The 18465-nt window shown below is 39.4% G+C and overlaps 1 protein-coding gene across 1 annotated transcript in view; it reads right to left on the reverse strand.

Moving 5' to 3' along the window:
• Positions 1-159: 159 nt before the first annotated feature.
• TMEM200A (transmembrane protein 200A) overlaps positions 160-18465 on the reverse strand; it is a 70280-nt gene continuing 51974 nt past the window's right edge. Inside the window, exon 2 of the mRNA XM_037147916.2 lies at positions 160-2458. Coding sequence (XP_037003811.2) covers positions 967-2442 — 1476 coding nt within the window. The 5' untranslated portion in view covers positions 2443-2458 and the 3' untranslated portion in view covers positions 160-966. The remainder of the gene's footprint in view (positions 2459-18465) is intronic.

Consider the following 18465-nt stretch of genomic DNA (forward strand, 5'->3'; position numbering starts at 1 on the left):
GCGGATTATTTCCCAAAACACAGGATCTAAAAAATAGTGGGGGGAAATATGAATGTGAGAATGAGTGGATATTGGATGACGATAGAGATGACTAGCAAAAGGAACTGAGACTAGCATTAACTAGCATACAATGTATTTTAATTCATTAGTCAACACTTTCTTCATGTATATTATTACTATTTTAAAGTAGCATTTCAAAAACTTAATTAGTCCATTCATTTTTTAAGTGAGTTGCAAAGAAATTTTGATTCTGGATATTTAGAGTAATAGCTGATAGAATTTGATTTCTTACCCCAAGGAATATCTTGCATTCTCAGCCATAACTCTTGAATATATGGCTCCTTGATAAAATATTACTACATAGTACTGATGTTAAAAAATATCTAGCTACCAACTTAACCAATTCATATCAAGTAGCTCACAGACAATTCAACCAATTCATATTATTTAGCCCCACACAGAAGCTAGATCTTTTTTCTTTTAAATAATCTAACCAATTCTATACAAAAAAAATTATTCAGAAAAGCACACCTAAGATTTGCACTCCTACTCATTCATAAAAAAATATGATGGCTTGGGCCTGAATTTGGTACTCCTAGTCCACACTTTGGTTCCTGGTATACCTTTTCAAAAGTGGACACTTCATTCTATGAATATGATTATCAATGAGAAAATTAAAAGTAAAGGAAATGAGCTTTAATTCGAGTGGAAGTATTTTGTATTCATATTAATAAAAGAGATCATGCTTTCAAATGAATGGAAAAAATAAAATCATATGTGATAATATAGAGTACCGCATCTTGTAACCCAAGCATACAACTATCTCCATTACAGAATTAAGCAGCCAGGTCTAATATACTACAAACCATTTGATTAAAAATGTTTATAAACAATGCTTTAACAAGGACACACTGCTGAAAATAGTTTTAAAATATATAGTGTTGTAAAATGATATATTTCAAAACATTAAAATCTTGTTTCAGAAGTTCCCCTCTTTAGGTTGTTACTCAAAAACTCATCATGTTCAAAACTCAAATTATTGTGAGATCTTGAAATCATAAGAAGCTTCTCCTTATTGGTAAAGTCTTTCCTGATTGCAGCTTGGGGCACAAGCAACCTCTCCATTGGGTCCTCTTTGTTCTCGAGTTTCACGTATCCTTTGCTGTTGCTTCGATCCAACCGAGGCCAACTTGGATGTTTCCGTTGTTCTGCGTGAACAGTTAGGGTGGAGCGACCTCGGTCTAAGTCTAGGGATTTTGAATGTGATGACAGTACTTGCAAGGATGTGTTGGACCCAAACTGTCTTCTAGCAGCCCCGGGAGACAACAGCTGTCCAGCCCCAGGTCCAAGGGCCACAGTGGACTTGTATTGACTAGACAATGACTCTCCGATGGAATTATTCCTCGGCAGTGCCATGCTGATGGGCTGGAAGCACTCACTGGTGTTGGGCAAAGGGACCACAAGGGAATCCATGGACGAATTCCTTGACCTACTTTTGAGGTTCTCAGCATCCTCCGTGATGTTATCTATACTGGGCTCATCAATAACACAGTTATTAAGTTTGATCACAGGCAATGTGAAAGCACTGATGGATGATGATACAATTGACTTGGTTTCACATTTCTTAGAGCAGCTGGTCTTATCCTCAGTTGTCTTGGAAGGAGGTGGGTAGATGCCAAAGACAGAGACAGAGCTGTCAGACAGCAAAGGCGGCATAAGATGCCCCAGACTCTTATTTTCATTTGGCACAAGCTCATCCTCTTCAACAGAGCTGTCCATCCGAAAACTGCTCCTAAGACCTGAGAAAGAGGCAATGGTGTTTGCTGCCAGTCTCGATGCACAGGAGCTCCCATTCTGTTTAACATCTGTTTCTCCTATCACACCAGAGTACATGCCATTCATATGCTTCTGCTCCTTGATTCTTAGTGTGTGGATGTCAATGACTGTGGAATAGATGTCTCTCATGTGTATGATTTTGGTTTCTTTGTCACGGTTCTCATGAAGAATGGCATTAGCACAAATGAAAATGAAAATGCCAATCCCCATTGTGAAAGGACCAAGCATTTTCATCTTATCAGAATGTAAATGCTGCTCAAAGAAGCGAACCACCACACCACTTTGGTTCCGAATGACCTGAGTTTCGTTTGTTGACAACGTGGTCTCAGTGTCAATAAAATGTTCTTTTTGGGGCCAATATCCAAGAACTGCCATCGCAATTCCTATAATGGAAATAAGCACTCCTAAAATGAGGAAGAAACCAGAGGGGGAATAAAGCCGGATTTTGCCTCGAACAACCACAACATCAGCCTGAGGTCGACGCCTGACTGGTTTCTTCTCTTGGGCAGCAGGCGATGGGCTGAGGTTGACGTGATGCTGTGATCTGGCCGAGTCTTGCCTTTTCAAGGCAGCCAGGCCAGTTATCACTCCACCAGTCGCTATCATAGCTCAGTCTTTTTTTCTGGAAGGAAAGAAGAAAGATGATATTCTAAATATGTTTTGGGGAAGGCTCATAAATTCAACAATTGTTTATATATTGATGTTGTCATTCCATATAATGAAATGGGACAGAAGAATAGTTTTTTAATTGACATAGTTTGGGCAGAAGGTTTATTTACTGACTAATATAAAATCCTGAGGACTTCTTTTGGCTGAATTAGTGTCTCTATTATTAATGAAATGCAAGTTCAAGGTCTATTTTACTTAACTAATTTCACTACTTTTTATATACAATTGTCCCCTGGTCATGATCACAAGACCTTCTACCCCGTCCCATCACCACCACCACACACTCTACCCTCCTTATCTGTGTTATTTTAAAGAAGTGGGAAAATCCAAAACACCCAACAGCCCCAAACAAACTCCAGACTTAAAAGGAAAATACATTCCAGCAGCTCCCATTTCTAAGACCACTCTTGTGAACGTCACCCATGAACTCATAAACTCCCACCTTTAATTTCTCAATTCTCATCTTCCTTACATCTCTATTTCCATACATATTACTGTCCCCTCCTTTCCTGAAACTCCTGCCCAGTCTTTAATGATTCTAAGTCTTCTGGCTCTTCCCTGACCTCATTGTTTCCATTTTGGCTCATCATTCCTCATCTAAAAGTAGACCATCATCCCCTGAGGGTCCTGTCCTTGGCCATCTTCTCTTTATACACTCTCTTGGCATTCATATCCACTCCTACACCTTCTACCATTTCCTTTATGCTAATGACCCCCAAGTCTATATTTCAAATCATAGCCTGAGTTTCAATTTCACATTTCCAGCTCTCCAGTGAGAGATGTGCATACATTCAAGCACCAGTAGTAAAGCTGAACTTAACTTTCTACCAGCACTGCTTCACTTTTTTTTTAAAAAATTTATTTTTAGAGAGAGGGGAAAGGAGGGAGAAAGAGGGACAGAAACATCAATGTGTGGTCTTGTGGGCTCCCAACTGGGGACCTGGCCCACAATTCAAGCATGTGCCCTGCCTGGGAATCGAACCAGCAACCCTTTGGTTCGCAGACCAGCACTCAATCCACCGAGCCACACCAGCCAGGGTACTTCTTAACTTTTTTAATGGTGGTGTTCTCAGGCTTGACTCTTCATAGCCTTTTTAAACCCCACTCTTTCTTATTCCTCTCGTCTTCCAACCAGGTTCTAATCCCAGAAATGTTAACTACATGACTCAACTCTACCCTCCATTCCAACCTACTCTCCCTAGCCCCAGCAGCTCTTACTAACTCTTACTAAACCACTGTAATAACCTCCCATCTGCTCCTCCAAACTTCAATTTCTCTCCCTGCACAATCAAGCTTACTCGCTGAAGTTGGATTGATTTATCTAAAACACAGCTCTGAAGTTGTTTAAAGAGTGGAATAATGGATAAAATATTCTCCACTACCTACCGAAGTTTAATCTGGCATTTCGAACCTATGGAATTTAGCTCTATTTCTGACTGCACCCTTTTGTTTACGTAAAACTAAAACCCACCTATAATCCACATTACACTGTTCCAGAGACTTTGTTAATAATGCTTCATCCATCAAGAACCCTCTCACCCCTCCTCCCCAATTTCACATATTGGCGTCTGGCCTAGTCATCAAAAATCTTATCCCACTTCCCTTCTTCTCGGACTGACTCTGCAAATCCATGAGATCTCTCATTCCTCGGAGCATTTTGGCAAGTTTTCTATGGCACTCTTCCATATCTTGTAGCCAAACATCAACTTTAGTTCATATCTTTATCACCAGAAACATTCACTAAAGTACCTTTTGCATGGCCACTGCTCAAGACGTATTCACTACAGTGTCCAATACGGGAGTAATTCTTCTCCTGAGATTTGCTGAATGACCATCACATCAGTATACTAAATTTCCTAGTTAAAACCATCAATGAAAACAGAAACCATACCAAAACAAGAAAGCAACATTTTGTGAGCTGGTAAAATATTTGTCTTTATTTGTAATGAGAAATTCTCAAGCTGCCACATCTGACTGGTAGGAAATAGAAGATATTTTTAAGACCCACAACGTCTCTGGTGAATATCCGAGAGGGTTTCTTCACAGCAACAAGTCTTGCAAAGTCGAGCTCTCCTTTTCAATTTCTACTTACGATTTCTGAATTGTGTTAAAAAAACAGCCTCCCCTTGGGATGGTACCTACCCTTTTAGCTGAACGAGCTGGTGAGTAGATCCAGCCTTCCCTGGAGTTAAACTGGGACTAAAGAGTTTAATGATCAAAGAACAAACTACATTGTAACCCATAGCTCTAGTCTATAGAATTTATCAAAGTACATATATTACAGTTTTAAACTTCCCCCAAACCTTGCCCAAAACAGAACTTAGTGTCAGCTTATGTTTTCTTATATAAAAAAACAGTTTTAAGTGTTTGGGAAAAGTGCTTATTAGAGAGCAGGCACCTCACTCAGTTATTCCCATATGGCAGGATAGGGTTTACTCTGAAATCCTTCCAAATCGAATGAAAACAAAGGCAAAAGGCCTTCGCCTGGTTTAAAAACAACCACCGTGAATTACCATCCATTGCAGACTCTTAGTCCTCCTCCACTTGGTACAACAATTACTGCAAGCTGTGCCGTTTTCTATTCCTGAGGCTAATACAGAAAAGGGGGCAGAAAAAAAAACATATATTTTGAAGGACAGATAGGACTAAGAAGGTGGAAAAGAGTCATGAGGGATTGAGTTTCTTTGTGAGTAAGCAAAGTGGGTTAAATAGGACAAGAAATAGCAAGGGCAGTTTAAGAGTATGACAATTTATTTTAAAAATGAAAGGAGAAAAGACTCCTGGAGGAGTTTAGAAATAAAGAATCGAATTGGGAGAAATCAAAGCACCACACAGCTTCTCCGGCCAGCCGGCCCTGGTGAGCTCTGGAGGCCACCCTGATCCCTGGATCAGCAAACTTGGGCTGGGAGCCCTTGTCCTCCTTTAATTCCACTGGGGGCAGTTCGACACTGTGGGCCTCCATTGTGACTCAGGGACCCAGCTCTGAGCGGAAAGCCAAGGTGTGCAAACTCAGCTGCTGCTTGAAAAGCTTAGACCCTAATGAAGGAGCTGTCATATCCACTGGAAACAATGGGACGACCCCTACAATGAAAATTTCAATTAGGGGGGCCTTGGCAAAAGCCTTCAGGCAGGCAGCTCCACTGTAGCATTTAAAAATCAAGTAAACCGCCTTTCAGGTAAGGTAAAGAGAAGAAAAGCTGGATAACAGAGCTCCGGCCTGCCTTCACACACAGATCAGCACTGGGGGAGGAAACCAGGTAAAGACAGAAGGGGAAGGAGGGCCAGGACCTGGAAATTAGGACGTGTCACGCCTACATGCTTGATTTTACACTCACATGCAACAGAGTTGGAGTAAGATACAAGCACTGCTGCCGTTACCTTAGGAACATCAATCTCAATTTGTAGATGAACACAACCGTGCAGGTCTGATATTGGGAAAGAGCGTGGGGATGCTAAGGGCAGTTTTGCAGTTTGAAGCCTAGTGAGACTGTGCACCCTGGAGGGACTACAGGCACAGGCCTCTGCATCTGCTGCTACAGAGCCCACCTGGTCCAGACTGCTCCATGGAAGCAAAGCAGCCGAAATCTACTTCTCAGTTTATGCTGCAAAGCCACATCCTACACATTCATCACTTCATGGGATGGGGTGGAGGCAGCAGTGTGGAGGGCTTTTAAGTTTTAACAATAACCATAATAGTAATGCTATAACATACAAACATGCACTCCTTAGGGTCAGGCATCGTACTAAGTGCTGCAGGTATGAGGTCATATTTATTCTCACAATTCTGGAAGTGGCTATAATCTCTACAAGGCCTATTTTGCAGATGAGAAAACTGGAGCTAAGAGAGTTTAGGTAACGGCTCGGGCAGGCTCTCATAGAATTTGAAACAGAGATGGGCCTCCAAGTTTGCCTTCACTGAGATCCTCTTTCCCTGTCAGTTTTACTTCTATTGATTCCTCTTCCCGTCAGAACACTAGACCTTAGAGAATGCTCTTTGCCTTTAAAACTGTGACCATGGGCCAATGAAGTATCATTTCTCAAATCACAATTTCTCAAATTCACACATGGGAAAGGCCACCAGGTGGAGAGGAGGGTAAAGGACCACCGTCCTACAGAGGGCCAGGACCTCGCACCCCTGTCCAGATCCCCTTCGGTATGTGTGCAGAGGCAGGCTCAGGAGAGACCAACCCCACCGAAGACCTCCTCTCTGCTCTCACCCATCCTTGACAGGGCTGGGCAGAGACATTTCCTCAAAGAGCCAAACGAAAAATTTGCCTACAGTCGATTTTACTTTGTTAACTTGGGTACAGCTTTTGCTGACCAGTCTCTGAATTCAAAGCTTCACCTAAAATGTAGATGAAGAAAGCCCTGTGGCATTCCAGTAGAGACCTCCTTCTAGGGAGACATTGTTAGTTTGGGTGAATATTCATTCAGGTAATTAGGGAAAACTTATGTTTGGTAGTACAGTAGATATAGGGCTCAAAGTATGTCTCCTGACCCCAAGATTATAATGATCAGCTACTACCTTTTTGCAGAGTTCATTTGACTAGTTATTAATAAGCCTAGCTAAAAGGTCAGCCACAATTGGTTTCCTTATTCTCATGATTTTTATGATTTTACCGAAAGCCAAATGAAAAGATAGATAGATAGATAGATAGATAGATAGATAGATAGATAGATAGATAGATAGATATTCTGCTGACAACCAAAAAACAAACAAAAATTTTTTGGTTAACTCTTGGCTACATATTAATCATTCTATTTTCATTTCCAGTGTTCACAAAACAGCCATAATTTTGCTAGCAAGAGCTCTCAAGATCGCCAGCTTAAAATTTGCACAACACCCCTTTTTCTTCACTGTGCAGACCAGGGCTATCTCCAGGCCTCTGCCATCTTATCACAGTACTCAAAAATCATCAGCAGAAATTCAATCTCAGTACTCAAAAATCATCAGCAGAAATTCAATCTCACTTGTTACCTTCCTCAATGCAGATGCAGACCCCTCCACTCATTCAAGCGTTCTGTTAGTCTGCATACCTACCATGGGCTCTTCTTCCCTCTGGACCATGTTTATTCTACCCTTTCAGTCAGAAGCTCTCTTCTTGAATGAGATTTCTGCCTTGTATGTCATGTGTTAACATTATATCACCCCATCTCATTGTCAGGCTTAGTCTCCCCTATTCTTGCTCTGATAATTTTTAAGGCTGTATGTTGTTGTCCTTGACCATTTTTACACACTTAAGCTATTCTGGACTTTGTATTTCGTGGCAATGATTTATACCATTTTTAGTATTCACATTCTTGTGGAAGTTTATTCTTGTACATGTAGGTTCTCTTCTGACCACACTGAAAACCTACTCATGCATCAGCTATGGTTCCAGATGCATTCACACACTTATATCTAAGTTAATGATAAGTAAATAGGCTTGCAGTGTTGACAGACTTTAGAAGTTTTTGAATCAGATATTCCTTTTAGCCACTTACAGATGAGGAATGTGGTCTAAGTTCCAATAATGAATTATCAGGAAGAACAGGACTGGGATTCATTTTTTTTCAGGCTTCACTGCAATGTTCATTTTTGGTGAAATAATCCTCTTTGTTTTCTGTGTTATCCCAATGTCTCACAAAGTGCCTGGAATGTAATAAACACTCAGAAAGTTTATCTGTTGACTGTGAACTGGCTTAAATATCATTGAAATATGCTAGACACTAGGGACACTCTGACCTCAAGCAATCTGGAGTCCAATGGAAAAGCAATCAAAGTGTCATTTAAAAGGAAATGAGCTCATGGTTACGACAGAGGTAGGGGAACACTGAAGAGCCTTCTTCTGCACTCTCTGGAGGTCTCAGGGGAGGCTTCCAAGAAGCAGCAAGCTTAAAGGCTTGGTCCACCAATGGCAGTTTGCCGTCCAGACAGATTCTAATTCATCCTTGTCTCTGATTCTTTCACCAGGGTCCTTGTCTTATGGTTTCCCTTTATCTTCTCAATTGAAGTATGCCAATTATTATTTTTTTAAAATATTTTATTTATCTTTAGAGGGGAAGGGAAGGAGAGAGGGAGAGAAACATCAATGTATGGTTGCCTTTCATGCGTCCCCTGCTGGGAATTGGCCTGCAGGGAACTGGTCTGCAACCCAGGCATGTGCCCTGACTGAGAATCGAACCGCGATCGTCTGGTTCGCAGGCCCATGCTCAATCCACTGAGCTACACCAGCCAGGGCCAATTATTTTAAATATACTCAACATTGTTTTACTCATACATTTAAATTTTATTCTTTTTCTTTTTTAATATTTTTATTTATTTTTATACAGAGGGGAAGGGAGGAAGAAAGAGAGGGAGAGAAACATTAAATTGTAGCTGCTTCTCATGTGCTCCCTACCAGGGACCTGGCCCGGAACCCAGGCACGTGTCCTAAAGGATGCCTAAACCAGGCGTGCTGGTTTGGGAATCAAACCAGCAACCCTTTGGTTTGCAGGCCGGCATTCAACCCATTGAGCCACAGCAGCCAGGGCTGAATTTTAATTTTTATCTCAAAGTTTTAAAATTTGCCAGAATGTGAGGCCTGCCAAATGGAAGTAAAAATTCATCTATGCCTTCAGGACCAAACAAAAACATTATATAAAAACCTCCATGTGGTATCCACAAATGTGACAGATGGAAATATTTTCTGTTCGAGCTAGAACAGCTTGAGAACTTTCTTCCCTATAGAATGATTTTAAACTTTTAAAACAGAATTTCTAGCCTATTTCTTTACCAGAGTTCAAAGAGAAAATGTCTATGGAGACTAAAACTTCAATCATATTAATATTTAAAAGATAAGCCAGAATAGGAATCATTTTCTAAAGTGTAGCATAAACTTTTCGTACATGGACTTTGGAATCAAAGAAACAAGGGTTCCATTTCTGCTTCATCATTCGATAACCATGCCACTTGGGCCAAGTTGCTTTAAACTCTTCCTGTCTCAGTTCTTCTCCATGTAAGATGGCAAAGCCCTCTTTAATACACAGTACACAGCATACGCCACTTCACAGCCCTGCTAGAACAAATGACTCAACCTCTTGGCGCCTCAGTTTCCTCATCTGAACAATGAGGACAGGAACAGTACCTCTGGGGCCATGGTAAAGAGAAGGAAATAATGAATGCCAATCACAGCGCAGTGTCTGGGAACTGAGGTCTGCACTGGTGACATCAGCTATGCCTGATTTTAAGGTCTGTTTAAGGACAAAATTAAGTAATATATAGAAAGTTTTTACAGTGTCAATTATAGTAATTTCTCAATAAACAAGCTCTTTATTAACTCTTATTGCTCAGTATTAATGCTTTCATCACTCAGTGAGGCAAACCAAGAATATATTTTAATATATTAAGTTAAATAATTAATGATGGCTCATTGCATATGGAAAGGAAATTATGACTTCAAGTTTGTACTGGGATTTAGAGTCAAACTCTATCTAAGTGGAGTCTGTGTACTTTAGTGGCAGAGCATGAAAATCTGGTAGTTGCAAAAAAGAATTTATGTAAGAGAGAGACAGGTGGGAACTATATTACAGGAAAAAATAAAGTATGCCTTTCCTTTTAATTAATCCCATTTCTTCAGATTGAAAGACTTGTAACAAAAATAATAGCAAAAAAAAGGTAAAATCCCAAAGCAGTTCATCTGATGTTTTTACTCATTTTAATGATGCCATTGAATCAAATGCATCAGTAATCTGATCAATTCTGTGAGTACCATTCTCCTTCCATTAGGATACTTGGACATAGAAAAGACTGAAAACCAAGAGATATCTGGAGATTAGGGATATGGGGAATAGAGCAAATGCCAAAGCAAAAATGCACAAAATGTTAATTTTATGAAAGTAACTTTAAGCTATGGTTTTAGGAACATTCTGAAGGCCCTTGCTGGTCTGTTTTGGAGATAATGGTTTCCTAATACTCAGTATAGTTCTACATTCAAATGAACGCTGGGGTTAAAAGGAAGTCGAACATTTTTTAACAATTAGCAGAATGTTAGTTAAGCCATTAAATATAAAATATCACTTTTTGGCCAAGTACTTCCTCAGCATGCAGAAAATGCTAGGAGTAGAGAATACACTTGGAAATCTATCCTGTGTGTGTTCTTTGTTCCTGATGCCTTCCAAACCTGCCACCCTGACAAACTATAAAATATGGGCCCAAACCAATTATAAGCTGTGTAACAATGACATGGAACAATTGCTCTCTATAAACTCCACAGAACACAAAAAGTCTCTGGGAGGCCAAATAAGGGATCCATAATGAGCCATTAGAAAAAACCCTGCTGAGACCCAGTGGGAGACGCTGTCTGCAGGAGCAGAAGAAATTAGAAGCCTATTTTCCCCAAAGTAGAAATATGCTTCATGCCCTGTACCCCAATTCTTTAAATCTGGACAAGCTCTTACAGTGATTGTCACACTCCCTTTCAAATGCCTTTCCTGGCAAGAAGTCAACTTGAAATTGGTGTAAAGAAGCTTTCCCTAAAGAGTCACATATTTACTAGATGCTGGAAATTAGCTGAGATGTCCCCAGTTAAAGAGCTGCAGCATTTAAAATCACAGATTAGACTTTTATACAGCTCCCACCTCTGCAGAACACGTGCAGGAACTTCATTTAGAGGTCTGATGACCATGTTGGTGGAGACAACATTGGAAAATGAGATTGGAATAGCTATTAATATTTTTCCAGTGATCTTAAATGCCTGGAAAAATCCCGCACACTGCCAACAGCCCTCTAGGACCATGGAGGGCAGCGGTAAGTTTCAATTCCAGTTGTGCCACCTTCTATCATTTTGTATAAGCCTAGCACTTGTGCAGGTTAGCCAGTTGTGCTAATACTGTTAAGGATGCAAAAGCTCTTTCTTCTGTACTGCAAATAAGGAATCATCTCTCACCAGAGCAAGAACACCATCTAAATTACAATTGAGCTGTGTCATCTTTTAATCCACAGTTACACACATCAAATTTACTTTAAATTTTCCAACCCATGGTAGCTCAAAGCTATCATTAGCATTTTTAAAACCCTAGAAAAACATTAGGAGATAGTTTGAACTATATTATTTCCACTGGATAATTTGACTTTTTTTTTCTTAAGTAAAATCTGAGCAGGATTGCCCCTAAAGAAGGTAGAAAGAAGTGTAAGGAAGGGAAGGCCTCATGAGGAATGGTAAGACCAAACTCCTCACCATGCACAAGAATGAGTCTAGGAAGCCTGGAAAATCAAAAAGTCCTTTAGCATTTGAGGGACATATTCTACAGGTCCTTTGGAGGAACTCCAGGAAGGGAGGCTGTGGAACACATGCAACTATTTCAATTTTCATCTTCTTTCCTCTGTTCCCCTACTTGAACCTGTTAGTGGCAGCAAGGGGAACTGAGGAAAACACATTTTCAGACTTCCAATTTAAAAAAGCACATTAGTCAGCGTGTCTGTCTCCTCTCTCTTCATCTTGGAAACGACCACTGCTCACAGTAAAACCCCCAAAGAACAAAATGAAGCACTAAGTCTCTCCACCAGTGCTTCCCCTGTGGCCCCCTTCCCACAGTTTAGAATTTCTTGCAACTATTTCCAAAGAAGGGGGAGATGTTTTCCTCATTTGGTTTGTATAGAATTGATTTATAAAAGCACTTTCCATATTGAAGGACTCTGCTCTGTAGGGGTGATATGCCTGGAAAACATATTTGATTTATATTTTTACTACTCTTGATTGTATCTTTAATCAAAAAGAAAAACTCAATTGTATGTGGTTAACTGTACCAGTATGTTGATTGATGTCTTTGTATAACCACTAGAAAGACCTTTTACAGTCTAAGTTTATGTTGTTAAAAATTCCATTAGTTATCCCAATAATTTTATGGTCTAATTCTCTTACATTCTGATTTTTTGATGTATCTGGAATTTGTTTTTGTATAAGAATTGAGGCTAGAATCTAATATGTTTATAGGTAATCAATATGTCCTTTTTTGGTATGTGATACTTTCATTACATATTAATTTCATATATTTGTATTATATACCAGATCTCATGCATTTGGGTCAATATTAAGACTTACCATTTCTTTTCACTTTGATTGAAACTATTGTGGTGACATTGGTTAAAACTAGAAAGACTCATAGGTTCAGAAAAGAGACTTGACAGCTGTCAGAGCAAACTGGTTCAGGGGACGCTGTGAAAATGGTGAATGGATTAAGGGAGAAAAAACCTCATCGACACAGACAACAGTATGGTGATTACCAGCGGGAAAGAGGGGCAGGGGGAGGTAAAAGAGGGTAAAGGGGGTAAATGGTGAAAGAAGGAGGTTTGACTTCAGGGGTTACTATATACAGATGATGTATTATAAAAGCCTTACCATTCTGTTCCATTAATCTATTAATTTGCCAGAACTAAACGGAATGAATTACTATTCATACTGTAATACATATTTGAATATCTGATAAGATTATACTGTTCTCATTTTCCTTTGTCATAAGTTTTTAATCTATCCTTACATATTTTATGTGGCCTGTGAACTTTAAAATTTGATTGATTAATATCTTGTTAGTATTTTTATCGGGATAATGCTAAATCTCTACATAAACACAGGGAGAATTGACATTGTTATACCATTGTTATATCATTGATATTTAGATTTTATCCAAAATATGTTCTTTTATGTGAGTTTTTAAGATAAGGTCTTTCTTATTTCTTATTGTTTGTTTCCTGGGTAGTGTACCACTGGGTTTCCATTGCATATCAGTATTTTTTCTTCCACTATCATTTCTACTTTCAGGTGCTTGCTGTTTGGATGTAGGGAGGCCTGATTTTTGTGCATTAATTCTGTACTAGCTACTTTACTGAACTTGATCAATGTTTTACAAAAAGTTTTCAGTTCATTCTCTTAGGTGACCTAGAAATACAACTATATCGTTCAGATGGAGTAATATTCCCTTCCCCAACATTAAATCTACAATTGCTATTTTCCAACTGTTATCACTTATTACCTGGAGAACAAAGGTAAACACATAAACAACAGGGATGACAAGGACATCCTTTCCTCTCTCCTAAATATAGTGTGCTTGCCTACTGTAAAAGTACCAATCAATGCCTACTTTATTTAGAGTTTTTACCTGGAATTCCAGGAAACAAAATTAATGGATTCAAATCCTGGAGCAGAAGATGGGGGAAGTGAAAGGAAGGAGCAGGAGAAGGGCAAAGAGCAGAAAAGGAAGAGGAGGAAGAGAAGCAATCTGTATGGGTGGAGAAAATTACGGATAATTATTGAAAACATTAACTATCTAAAATGATAGGTAACTCTTATATACAGGGCCCAGCAAAAATAACACCCCTTTTTATTACAAAATCTTTTATTACAAAATCATAAGCATGTAATTCTGTAACATCACAATATCCCACTCAAGCTCACCACATGACATTTGAGGTGAAATGGTCAAATTAAAATTATAATTTGTTACACCCATATTATTACCCTACCAACCACACTCAATCAGGTGTTACTTCTGCTGGACCATGCACTTTCTATAAGGTCCTTACTTCTTTCCATCTCTTTTTAAGAAACATTTATATAAGGACAGGAATTGTCTCCTGGGATTGCTAGGATTACTGAATTATCTACCAAGTCCTGACTCTATATAAATTATCTGAAGGGGGAAAGTTCAGAAGAATGATATGCTGCATAAGACATCAGGAATATTAAAAAGAAAGGAAGGAATGCTTAGTATAAAAAATGGTTTCAAGGGGAGACTAGCCTAACAAAAGACGATGAAGCCACGCCTCCAAACACCAAGTGCAGGTTACCACTCTCTACTCGGGGAGGGTATTTCTGGGTCATGCCTGGGATATTTTTAGCTTCAAATAGCTGTTACACTTTGTAATGATTTGCTTCATGGCTATGTCCTTTGAGAGACAGCAATCCAAGACAAAAATGGACCAAAGATGTTAATAGCCAATTCACAGAAGGAAACAAACAACTGTCCTGTTAACAAGTGGAAAGAGTACTCATAGCTTAACAGTAAGCAAAGAAGTACAAGCTAAAGTAATTTCAAAAGTTAAAATATAACTTCGCTAATGGACAAAAATGAAAAAAGAGGGATTGATTATGCCCATTATTGTTGGAGTATAAGGAAACAAACTCTAATATGCCAGCAATGAGAGGACAAATTGGAGCTTTTTAAAATTTACCGAATTTTTCAGACTGTAAGATGTACCAGACCATAGATACACCTAGGTTTTAGAGAAAAATAGGAAAAAATTTTTGAAGAAAAAAATGTGGTAAAATATTTAATAACATAAATAATAGGCCACCCCCACACAGTGAGCTGGATAAGCTACATTTGGACTATAAGACGTACCCCCATTTCCACCCAAATTTGGTGGGAGTGTGTCTTATAGTCCAAAAAACACATCATTTGGGGAAGACATCTAAAAGTTTAAATACCCATCACCCCCATTTCACATCTAAGAATGCCTTTAAAAATACTCGTAGACATAAAGCCCTGGCTGGTGTGGCTCAGTAGACTGACTGCTGGCCTTCGAACTGAAAGGTCACTGGCTTGATTCCCAGAGGGGGCAGATTTCCGGGTGGTGGGCCAGGACCCCAGATGGGGGTGTGCAAAGGGCAACTGATAGATATATCTCTTACATATCAATGGTTCCTTCCCTCTCTTTCTCTCTCCCTTCCCCTCTCTCTAAAAATAAGTCAATAAAACCTTCTGAAAAATACTTGTAGACACACATAAAAGTATACATTTCATGCTACAGTGATGGCAACCCCCTGAAAACAACTTAATGCACATTGATGGAAGGTTGATTTAGAAGGTTGGCCAAATCAATTATGCTACATCTATATAATGGAATATGATACAGATATTTAAAAGGATTAATACGTGACACTAAGGAAAAGTTTTCACATCCTGTTTTGTAGATTTGAGAACAGCAATAAGGAGAAAAGTCCTGTCTATGTCAACCATACAGAACACTATCTGACTATGCACTGAGGGGACGTGTATGGCGACATCGCCAGTACCAGAGCTTCTGGTTGAAGAGTGACACCATGGGCAACAGGTAACATGCCTCCCACTTTACGTGTTACCACACTATTCGCCTTCTTGCAAGGAGCATGCATTGTTTTTATTTAATTTCCACTTTGGAATGCTAATGAAATACAGACCAAAAAGAGGATGCTGTACTTTGGAAAATCAGAGTGAAAGGCAAACCTACCTGATACATATTTGGGCAAGTAGGGGGGCTGACTCATTTAAAAACATGAGAAAAGACTGCAGAGTGGTACAACCATTATGGAAAACAGTATGGAATTTTCTCAGAAAAATAAAAATTGACCTGCCTTTTGACCCAGCAATTCCACTGCTAGGATTATACCCCAAGAACCCTAAAACATCAAGTTCAAAGAACCTATGCACCACAATGTTCATAGCAGCACAATTTACAATAGCCAAGAATTGGAAGCAACCTAGGTGCCCATCAGTAAATGAATGGATCAAAAAATTGTGGTACATATACACAATGGAATTCTATGCAGCAGAAAGAAAGAAGGAGCTACTACCCTTTGCAACAACATGGATGGAACTGGAGAGCATTATGCTGAGTGAAATAGGCCAGGCATTGAAAGACAAATACCATATGATCTCACCTTTGACAGGAAGCTAAAGTATAAAACAAACAAGCAAACAGAATAAAAACAAAGACACTGAAATAGAGAACAAGTGCGCAGTGACCAGAGGGGAGAGGGAAGGGAATTTAAGGGGAAAAAGGGGGAGGGATTTTGAGGAACAAGTATGAAAGACACAGGGATGAGGACTGGGGGGGAAATGGGAGGGAGGGGGGAGACGGGGCGGGGGGGGGGGCTGGGATGGGAGAAATAGATTAAAAAAATGTACTTGAAAAATAACTAAATAAAATTTATTTAAAAAAATAAAGCTGCCATGAACATCCAAAAAAAAAAAAAAAGAAAGAAAAAAGCATGAGAAAAGAGCAAATGGCCAAAATCACTAACTAGACTAAATCGGAAATTCAGGAGAAAAAAAGACTTGCTTATGATACATCATAATCCTGAAGCACAGAAAACAATTCTGCCTTCCCGGGAAATATCCACATTTATTGGGTATAAGGTAACATGCCAGATGAATTAAGAATTGGTACCTGCCTGTAAGAAATTTGTATCTAGAACATGCTCCAGGATAATGCTGTGCATTGTAAAGCAAATCCTTCATCAGGATTGATGAGCTTCAACTGTCCTGGGTCCCTCTGCCAAACAGCTCCCTCCTGGCCTTCACAGGAGGAGTGGCTGGCTGGCTTTCTCCCTAATTCTGTCCTCACTGATGACCCTCAGTGACTCTCACCTTACAACTTGACTCACTTATGGAAATGAGCTTCTTTCTGAGAATATTCTGCAGCTCCAGAATTATTCTTCTCATAAAGAAGGAGAGGCTGGACAGAAATCTCCAACTTCATTCCGAGAGAAAAACCAATCTGGGGCTCAGGAAAGGGGCCCTCCACTTAACCTGAGGCACATTCATCTTCTCAAAAGGATGACAGAGCAAGAAGGAATCTTATTGGCTTTCATGTCCAGGAATTACATCTCTGTTCTGCCCCCTCTGTTTACCCTGTTTCATCCTTAGTGTGCAGGGCCCATGGCAGGTGCAGGTGGCGTGATGGGAAGGAGGCAGACCCTTGGGCTCAGCAGCTACCCTATGCATGCCATTTCCCTGCTTAATCTGAACCTACAGAAGGTATTTATAGACCTTCTATAGAAGGTCTATATAGACTTTCTATAGACCTTCTATAGACCTATAGAAGGTATTTATACTGAGCTTTTCTTCAAGGCATCAACACTCCTGGGGCCTATGTAAGACGAGTTTATGCCAAGACTGAGCTGTCCTATAAATTCATGTGACTTCAATCTGAGTTTTGGAAAAGCCTTCAATCTTGATTTTGTTTGCATCGAAATCTAATACTAGTAGGCTTATACTGGTTTTGATATATGTGTGCCTTATAAACAACTACTTGGCATTTGTTAATATTTTTGATCTTTAGTGATATCAGATCCAGAAATATAATTTACTATAATTTTCTAAGATTTTTTGTATTTGCTAGAATTATATGCTAAACCAAAAATTTTATTTGTAGCCTTTTGGAGATTAATTAGACATTGTTGGTTTATTCATATATTGGCTCAATAAATCCTCTAAACAACTCTGAGAAGTACATATCAACATCCCCCATATTCGGATGAGCTCAGAGTCCAAGAAGGTAGGTAACTTGTACATGACTGTTTTATAGGCCTTCCAACCCAAGTTCTTGTTATACAACTTCTGTAGCAACTACATTTCTTCTGAACTGGCTGTATCATCAAAATGAAAATCATGTACAGAATTGAAGTAATTCCTCAGCTTTTTCAGGCTTCAGTATCCTTTACTTTAAACCATTTACTTATAGGGTGTCTGGATTATTGTTACATTACTTTTTGAATGATGAACACTCTTCTTTTTCTTAAATCTGCATAAGATAATGAACTCAAGTAATTAAATAAATTAAATCACATTCCTAACTCCTCCAGAAGGAGGATGATAATTGATTCAAATTTCTAGTTCACTTTGAAAACCAGAGAATTTCTCTCATCTCATTTAGCTCTGCTTGTGCTGTTTTTAATCCTGATCATCACTTATCATCATTTAAACCTTCTATGCTCCTTTATCGGAGGAATCCATGCCTGTGATGTTTAACATTTATGTCTGCGTTCAACTGATACTGGTTGAACACCAAATGTGTACCAGAGCTCCAATGTGAATCCAACATCCTCTGTGAACTTACCGGGCTGAGTGCATTGAAGCAGGGAGACAAGCTGGTACTGGGAAGCCTTCTGCACAACAATGGAAGTATTCACGGGGTGAGCAGGTCAGAAGGTGACAGTGATCTAAGGGGTTAGGGGTAGGAGT

The sequence above is a fragment of the Artibeus jamaicensis genome, unplaced genomic scaffold (genome assembly GCF_021234435.1).
Source record: "Artibeus jamaicensis isolate MK-2021 breed Jamaican fruit bat unplaced genomic scaffold, CSHL_Jam_final contig_387, whole genome shotgun sequence".
NCBI lineage: Eukaryota > Metazoa > Chordata > Mammalia > Chiroptera > Phyllostomidae > Artibeus > Artibeus jamaicensis.